The sequence below is a fragment of the Corylus avellana genome, chromosome ca9 (genome assembly GCF_901000735.1).
Source record: "Corylus avellana chromosome ca9, CavTom2PMs-1.0".
Taxonomy (NCBI): Eukaryota; Viridiplantae; Streptophyta; class Magnoliopsida; order Fagales; family Betulaceae; genus Corylus; species Corylus avellana.
The window spans coordinates 1631684-1640990 of NC_081549.1; the positions used below are offsets into that span (position 1 = coordinate 1631684).

Consider the following 9307-nt stretch of genomic DNA (forward strand, 5'->3'; position numbering starts at 1 on the left):
AGAAGCAACGAAGATTGATTCATGATTCACTTGCTTTGCTTACGATCAGACTCAGAGGGAATTTTGAGGAATTGGGCACTGGTTAATTAGCTGTGTGCGCGATGAAGGAAATTGGCAAAAATCAAAAGTATGTCATCCTTATGGGGTGGGCTTTGGTTTATATAGGAAGGGAGGCATGTGAAAAAAGACAAGTAATGGACCATTTCAGGCTACGCGTGGAAAGTCAGAGAGTCATGTGGTCCAAGTCCCTTAATTTGGCATTGACGTCGTCTAGTTCTCCCTTGCAAAGTTGCAATGCAATTGCTTGATTGCGGTCAAATAGACAATAGTGAGGGGTTTTAAGGAGGTGGGCCTCATTGAAGAGCTCTCATAATTACAAGGAATAAGCTGGAATTCGGGCTGATAATTGCAGCCCATCCTAATCCATATAACGATAGCAAAAGTTTCCCGTTGTGGCCTACTATAGACCAAAGCCTGGTTTTAGGCAGCCAGGCTAGCCCAGTCCAGTTTAATTTCGAGTTTTGAGTGAGCTAAATGCTATATGGTTTAGGCCCACAACCCTAAATTGGCCATCAGAATAAAGCTTCCTCCAAAACACTTGCTTTTGTAGTCACGGAACAATCAAATGGGAAATGTTACTTCGACAAAATTATTTTTTTAAAAGGTCGGTTCTTAAATGACGTTTCAAAATAATAAATTTAATGGGATGGAGACAAACCACTCAAAAAACACATTTTGAAGAGAAAATTTGGTAAGTGTAATATTTTTCCAATCCAATTAGTCCTCTGGTTTTAAAGATGATATTTTGTCAACCTATTGTTGAATTAATTAGCTATAACAAAGGTCATTTAGTGACAGCATAGTTTAATTCTTCATCCCATTCACTAACCTTTTCAACACTTCTTGCCGTACTAGTATTTCAGTGAAAAAGCATTGAAAAATAGTTGGTCTCTGACTCTCTGCTTAATTTCTTCTCCGCTTGCACCAACAAAGACGGCATATCGACTGTAGCGTAACCCCATTGAAAAATGACTTCGTTTGGTAGCATCGTAGGAGCCCCAAATCCTGGCCCCGTCACGCAGGATTGTTGAATAAAAAAAGAAATAAACAAGAATATATTATGGCCACTTACTACTGTTAGGCTCTAGTTTTTAGGATGTACATAAGCATAGATGGTAAAAAAGGTCTGCAAAAACGTAAGCACAAAGAGCACCAAGGCAACCAATGCTGAAATCCACAACCATGGCTTGTTAAAATACTCGCGCCTGAAGCTCGTCCAGTGCCTGTTGAGCCTATTCCGATAATACTCATTAACATTGAAAAACAAGCTCCACAAATTGAAGTAATCAATATCAAAGGTCAAGTCCTTGCCCAAAATGTTGATGAACCCTGCAGCGTCGAGGTTGGTCCCGATGTAATTGTCAATGACACGGCGGTCGCAAAGGTACTCGACATCTCCGACCGTGTTCACAAGGCAGTCCAAGAAAAGGGCGTAGACCGAGAAGTGCTTTGAACTGTTGTTGTAGGACTGCTCGAATGCGACACAGTTCACCAGTAAAGAACACATTAAGTCGTTGAGAATTATATTGGGCATTTCAATCGCACCGTTCAAGAATTCAGCCACCAAAAAGCAATCCTTACGTGGATTGACCTTAATTCCCGCATGGCGGAGCTTCGAGACACTGGGAATAGTATTGAATGGTTTGTACCAGTACTCTAGCGGGAATCCTTCATCGCGATCCTGAAGAATAGCTTCATGATCGGGTGGAATAAAAATGGACCGAACCATGTCCAGTAAATGCAAGAAACTCCCGTTGAACCGAGACTTGTCTCCGGAGTATCGGATTCCCAGTATCGCTGAAAAAACTTTTATGCCAATAAAGGAGAAGGCCCTATCTGTATGCCCCCAAGACCAAGCCATCCTGGAAAGTTGAAATAACTGTAGCAGAACAAAAGAGGGGATTTGATTCTCGAGCAGGAGCAAGTCCTTGTAGATCTTTAGTAATTTTAGCCTACCCATCCGGGCAAGAGGGTGGCTTTGCACTTCCCGTATATCTTCGATTTCCACAGAGTAAAGGAAGCGAAGTAATTCTAAAATAAAACAACCATCAAGAAGCATAATTTCGAGGAACTCACTCTTGGTGAGATTATTGATGGTTTCGGAATAACAGTTTCTAGCTCTCATTTCAAGTGGAAGTAGGTTTGCCATGTAGAGATTTAGATCGTGGGGCCTCTTGAGAAAGTAGGCGAGGCATTGCCACTTGAATTCCTCCATTATTTGGAGGTGAGGCTTGCCACGGTGGTAGGGCCCGATTGACACCATTTGTGGCTCGTAAGACTTACCGTTGATGTTCTTGAATCTCTCAGGAAGCCTGAAGATGCAAGGGTTTCCGGCGACGAGGAGTTCTCTAGGTATCATTAATGGGATGGAGGAGATCCTGTTTCGCATCATCGCTAGGTGGCCCTCGTCAACTCCTTCTTGATGAAGGCTTTCAATCTCGGATTCGCTTCCTGGCCCTGAGGTGCTTATGGGCATAAAGTGGCGGACATTGAGGTTCTCGTCGACCCCTTCTTGATGAAGGCTTTTAATCTCGGATTCGCTTCCTCGCCTTGAGGTGCGTCTGGGCATAAGGTGGTGTACATTGAGGTTCTCGTCGACCCTTTCTTGATGATGGCTTACTATCTCGGCTTCGCTTCCTGGGCTTGAGTTGCATCTGGACAAAGAGTGGTCTATATTGTTGAAGTAGTCCTCTTGGTATTCATCAAAACTCACAACGTGACTGGCTTCTCCTTGAACAAAATTGCTTCCCATAGCTGAGTTTGGTGTTTTAGACTATGGGCGTGAAATGGAAGTCTTACAATATGGGCCGAGTTGGGGGAGAGCTGCATAAATTCGGGGCGTCTATTGGGGAATTTATCGAGGTGTGTGTACTCTTTGACTTGGGGTGTGTCTATTGGAAAGCTGAATAATCTTGTAAATTACTCAGAACCTCAAAGTGAGGTTCTGAGTAATTTATTTACAGGATATTGAAATTACAAGGAGCTTTCACCCTTCCATTCAACTATTAAAGTGAGATTTCGAGTAATTTACGCGGCACTGAAATTACGAGGAGCTTCGCCCTTTGACTTGAACTTGGACAAGTATCCTTGTTTACATGCAGTGGCATTATTGGTTTGACGGTGTGAGATTAAACCTTTTTGACTTTTGGTTTCACAAAAATATCCAGAACCAATTAGGCTGGGCCGCCACCGCCGAAGGAAATGCCATGTAGCCCAAAGCTTCTTTGAAGATTTAAGCAACCAGTCTCCTGTACAGCCTGACAGGTAAACATCAACTTTTGATGGGCTTAAATCAATCTGGCGTGGGCTTGCGGCCTTGTATTTGCCATGAATGAGCAAGAAGTTCCCTCCAAAACACCCGCTCCTATCATACCATTTTTAATTAGAGTGATCATACATACTACATCTTGATGGGCCTCACCTTATCTATCATTTTAGTGAATTGATGTAACATTGTTCATTGGTCCTAGATGAAGGTCGAAGCATGAAGCATAAGTTATTTGTGCAGAATCCAATTCTAAGGACGTAATTGCACGTATAAATTAGAAAATGCATAAATTAAGTCTTTATATTTTATTCCTAGACTTTTCTCTTCATCTTTTTTATTGAACCATCCTATTTGGAAATAAAAAATGGGAGGGATGTGATTCTTTTTTGCTTTGGTAGATGGTAGCCACTAATATTGAGGAGAAAATCAAATTTAGTCCATAGGTTTTGATGCGATTTCAAATTAGTAGTGCTTAAGTTTTTAATTTCGATAATTAAATCCTTAATTTTTGTCTGATTTTAAATAGATTCACCTGTCAACCTACCATTTAATTAATGGTATGCACGTCAGGCCAATCAATTAATGCCACGTGGCTCTTGTGTAACATTCATGTGCCAATTGTATGTGCCATAAAGACATAGTTAGTTCAAATTATAAGAGTAGCTTAAATTAAAAAATTACAAAGAAAAAATTAAAAACAGTGAACGCATGAGGTATCAAATAATAGCCACATGATATTAATTAATAAGTTTGATCATTCGTGCGTTTTCACCAACTGAATTCGAAGTTTGTGCATTCTTTGTAATACCAATTCCTATTGTTAAATAATTATCATTCTAAAAAACCAAAACGCCCCTTTATTTTTTCTGGCAAGCCAGCATAAAAGGCATGCTTTATTTGAAATTGCTTTAAGAAAACCATCTTAACTAATTGTGTTTGTCAACTTGAGGCATTTTAGTCCTTTGTTTGTACACTCATTAGCAAAATAATCTTAAATTGATATGATTTGGTGCTGTCGTGGAAACCCCATCATGCATTGCAGGATCATTGCAGGTTTGGTACTCTTTTTTCTTTTTTCTTTTTTTGAAGGATATTTTATAAAACCAAGACTATAATTGAGGAATTAAAAGTTCAACTATGCATCCACACAGCATCATACATAAAAGGTTTGCCTTGCAAGCGCAGAGCTTAGTCGCGGAAAATTAAATCGCTGCACTACACGAGCTCAAAAGTAACACAACAAATTAACTACATGCAAGAGCTTCACACAGTACTTAGAAAGCAACGATCCTCTTAAAACTATTATCAAACACTGTTTACTGTGTGGAGGATGGTGGCGGAGGGGAGAGTTTAGTTTTTAGGATGCACATATTCATAGATGGTGTAGAAGGTCTGCAAAACTGTTAGCGCTAAGAGCACAAACGCAACAAATGCCGAAATCAACATCCATGGCTTACCGAAATACTCACGCTTGAGGCTCGTCCACAGCCATTTGGACCAATGCAACCTTTTCCGATAATAGTACCGGTTTACATCTAGGAAGAACTCCAACAAATAAGAGTTATTGTTATCATAATAGTTAGAGGGATGATAGAGACCTAACTATTTTGCTCAACTTTGGGCCAACTTTTGCCTTATTTTTTTTTTAAAAAAAAATAAAATAAAATAAAAAATGAAAAAAATGTCTGAAACAACCTTATCTATTTTTTGTCTTTATTTTATTTGGTATTTTTTTTAAAATGAAAAATGATATTTTTCTTCATAATAATGACATTTTGTTTTTTTTAAAAAAAGACATTATTATGAAAAAAAAATACCATTTTTCATTTTTAAAAAAATACCAAATAAAAGAAAGACAAAAAATAGATAGGATTGCTTCAAACATTTTTTTTTTTAATATTGTTTTTTTTTATAAAAAAAAAAAAAAAAAAAAAAAAAGCCCCTTTAGCATTTGCCTAATCGTTATATATAGTCAAGTCCTTGCCCAAGTTGTTGATGAAGCCAGCTGCCTCGGCATCGGTGATGTCTAGATATGGAAGCAGATGACATTGGTGGAGGTGGGATGCGTGAGATGAGCAGAGAGAAATGTCAGCAGTTTTGCTAAAAAGGTAGTTTAAGTTGTGACAACTCAAAAGGTCGGATGTACGTGTAGCCACGACCACGAATATTTAACGTGCCATGCCATCAACTACCGTTACTACCCTTCCGTAACCAACCAGAAAAAAGACTTGTCAGTGCTAGTCGGGGAATTAAGATTCTCACAATTTAAAATGAACTAGATAATATTTAATTAGTTATAATATATAGATATTTTTGTCCCATCAAAAGGTGAAAAAATAAAAAATATCTCTCCATTATAACTAATTAAATCTTATCTAATTCATTTAAAATTGAAAGGATCTTGTTCCCAGTTTGGGTGAGCGGGTTTTTGAATTTTCATTGTGCCCAATGTCACTTTTGAGCCATCATGTTCTTAGCCCCAAATTTTGTATTTCCTCCACCGTTTGGACCTTTAAGCTCGGCCTAATTGATATTCATTTTGGACCTTTCCTGTTTCCTGTTTTGAGCTATGATTGGTCCCTTTTAGCCCATTAAACACACGGCCCATCATAACCAGCGTGCAATATTGCTATCTTCCCTTAACGTTGATGACAACTCTCTCTTATGGTACAGAAAAACCCATTGATGCCCATCAGTTTCTAATCGATGGCATCTGTGCAGATGGGTTTTTAGGTGGCTTAATCAGAGTCCTAAAACCAAAGCAATCCATATATGTATTCCGGGCCTATCGTCGTTTCTCGTTCCTCGTTCCTCCCAAACACCAGGAATTTGCTTTATCGTTTTAAGTTAAACTCTTGAGTCTAGCTATTAAGTAAAATATTTAAATGGATTACAATTTACAACTGAAACACTCAATATTTCTAAAAACAAAGACTCACTTAATCACTACTAAAACAATACGAACTACCATTATGCAACTAAAACTCTTAAACTAAAGGACTCAACGTGAAGTTGAATAAACTAACAAGCAGATCGATAATGCTCAATACATGGACTCTTCTAAGAAATAGAAACACATTTGCATTATTTCTAACAGGAATCCATAAAGTGATACAACAAAGCGGAAAATCTTTTACATTCATAACCCTCTTAAAATAATCGCCAATTAATATTTGGGATGCGTAAACCAGAAGGTTTATTTTTTGGGATGCACATAGCCGATGACAGCGTAGTAGGTCTGTGCAATGGTAAGCAGTAAGAGCACAGTGGCAGCCAAGACCGAGATGCACGACCACGGCGAGTTCAAATACTTATGCCTGAAGCTCGCGCAATGAACATTGCAGACATTCCGATGATAATCGTCCACATCCTTGAAAACCTTGTCCAAATAAAAGTGACTCTTATCAAAGTTCAGGCCCTTGCACAAATTGTTGATGAAGAGCGCAACATTGTCGTCGTCCGCAGGGTCATTGTCAATGACATTTTCAATGACGTTGCGCTCGCGAAGGTACTGGACGTCTTCGGTGGTGTTCACAAGGCAGTCCAAAAAAGTGGCGTAAACTGTGACGACCTTGGAGTTGTTTATAGCGCGCTGGGTGCTGCTCTCGTTTTCGCGTATGGAGATGCTCTCGTGGCACTCCTCGAATGCCACACAGTTCAGCAAGAGAGATCTCTTGAATACGTTGACGGTTATACTGGGCATCTCAACCACACCGTTCTTAAATTTTACCTCCAAGAAGCTGTCCGCCTTGCCCGGTCGGACCCTAATCCCTGAACGGCGAAGATTCGAGATGCAGGGAATAAATTGGATATGTGTGTCAGCGTCTTTCAGTGGTGGCGTTGGATGGTTTGGGATTAAACTAGATCGGACCAAGTCCAGCAAATGCAAGGGCGGAGGATTTTCGGAATTGGCGTACCTCTCTATGACTTCGCTGGGTCTTCTCATAACGTTGTTAAAGAATCGTAAAGCAAGCAAGGTCAAGGACGGACCGTCGGGCATCTTATAAGAAATATCAAACAACTGTTGCAGAACAAAAAAAGGGATTTGATTCTCAAGGAGGAGCAAGTCCACGTAGAAATACGGTAATCTCCACTTCAGGTGTGCAAGAGGGTCGCTAATCTCGAGCAATCTCAGATCATGAAAATTGTAAAACAATTCTAATATAAAAGAACCATCAACAACCATCATTTCGAGGAACCCATCGGTGGAGATGTGATTGATATGTGGTTGTGGAGAATAACACTGTCTAGCTTTTGTTTCATGCGGGTACAGCTTTTGCATGTAGTGCTCTAAGCCTATTCCTTTGGCTTTGGTCCTTGACAGAAAGGAGCCGAGGCACTGATACTTGTAATCACCGTTAAGGTCTCTCCCATCGTAGTGGTGGGGCCCGATGGAGACGATGCGGGGGCTATACCAGTTCTTGCCATTGTTCTCCTTCAACTTCAAGGGGACTTTGTAGATGCAACAACTGCTCCTGGCGGCAATATTGCTTTGTAACCCCTTTATGCATCTCTCGATTTCCTCCTTAATGTCGGCCAGCTGCTCCTTGTTGACCTCCCAATTTCTGGCAACATGGTTGCCTTCTTCTTCTTCAAAATTGCTTCCCATGTGGATTTCGGGGTTTAATACTATGGGTGTGAGGTTGCAGGAGACGTACGTAGCCCTTTCACTGCGCGCATGTACGTGTAATGGACGCTTTATAATAGGGTTTGATGGGAAAATGTTGGGATTTGGAAACATTTTGTATCATATCATATATCATATATAGACGATGCCACCTGGATATATAATTATGAATTTTTCATTTTTTTTTTTTACTTATGGATAATTTTTAAAATCAATAAATTTTTATTGAATTTTAATTTAATAATAATTTTAAAAAATCCTGTAAACTTAAAAAAAAAGTTTGATCCAATGAACTATAATTATAGTCCTTACCTGCCACGCTTGTTTAAATTCAAAATGTCGTCTTTTTCAGTCACGCCTTTTTGACGAAGAGAAGGTTTTGGTCTCCAACAATTACACAAGCAGGGTCAGCCCAGTACAAATAATAACATTCAAACATTTATGTGCCTTGAGGTTTAAACCCAGCTGCGTACGCTAAATTAAATGCCATGAGCTCTTATGATCCTTGTCCTTGATGCACAAGTTCGAAGAGCAGCTCTCTGCAAATTCTCACGGACTCAAATGATATATGATAATTTAATAAATTAAGTCCAAAGAAATTTGAGGTAGCTTTGTGAATTACACATCAAAAAACATAGAACTAAGAATGCTTCAACATTCATTCACCTTTTAACGCATTAGGTACAAATTTTGAACTTTTGTATATCCGTATCCTTACGAGAAAACATTATCCACGTCCCAATGGTCATTTACAACCGAAAATTTTCTTCATGGAAATACAGATCGATGAAGATCACAGTTTGTTTTGGACAATTCGTAGTAGTAGTGTCTGAGGTTCAAGCTTGAATCGTAAGTGTCTGAGATCACAATCCAACTCTTAGGACCTGAGTTTGCTTATATATTAGGTCTATATAATTTCATTCCTAAATGGTTTTCTTTCCTTCAATTTTTTATCTGAACCATCGTATTTGGAAAAATTGAAGGGCTACGGCTCTTTTTTCTTCTGTTTTTTTTTTTTTTTTTTTTTTTTTGGGTAATTAATATAGCTGATGGTAGCTATACATTATTTGCTTTGGTAGATAGGAATTAGGAAGCCACATGGCCCACATTAATTATAAATTATTTTCATTATGAAAGGAGTACTTAATGGTCTTTAGTACAATAATTGTACTATGTACAGTGTTTTTTTTTTTTTTTTTTTTTTTTTTTTTTCGAAAAAAATATTGAACTTCCATTGATAAAATTTTACTAGCATAAAGCTTTTACATCACTAAGCATACAGTTCTGAAAAATTATAATCAAAAGTTATGAAGGTTACAAAGTCATAAAAATTACTTCAAGCTTCTGCTAAT

The 9307-nt window shown here is 38.6% G+C and overlaps 2 protein-coding genes across 2 annotated transcripts; both read right to left on the minus strand.

Annotated features, from left to right (window-relative positions):
• Nucleotides 1–1144: 1144 nt before the first annotated feature.
• LOC132191653 (UPF0481 protein At3g47200-like) lies at nucleotides 1145–2812 on the minus strand. Its single transcript, XM_059606741.1, has one exon. It carries the CDS (start codon nucleotides 2810–2812, stop codon nucleotides 1145–1147), a length of 1668 nt encoding a protein of 555 aa, XP_059462724.1.
• A 3471-nt stretch (nucleotides 2813–6283) lies between these two features.
• LOC132162046 (UPF0481 protein At3g47200-like) lies at nucleotides 6284–8034 on the minus strand. Its single transcript, XM_059572293.1, has one exon. The coding sequence runs from the start codon at nucleotides 7935–7937 to the stop codon at nucleotides 6525–6527; it is 1413 nt and encodes a 470-aa protein (XP_059428276.1). The 5' UTR covers nucleotides 7938–8034; the 3' UTR covers nucleotides 6284–6524.
• Between the last annotated feature and the right edge of the window lie 1273 nt (nucleotides 8035–9307).

Bases quoted from the DNA above. Each gene is read 5' to 3' on its own strand.
- LOC132191653 (XM_059606741.1), bottom strand. From the start codon at position 2,812: ATGGGAAGCAATTTTGTTCAAGGAGAAGCCAGTCACGTTGTGAGTTTT.
- LOC132162046 (XM_059572293.1), bottom strand. From the start codon at position 7,937: ATGGGAAGCAATTTTGAAGAAGAAGAAGGCAACCATGTTGCCAGAAAT.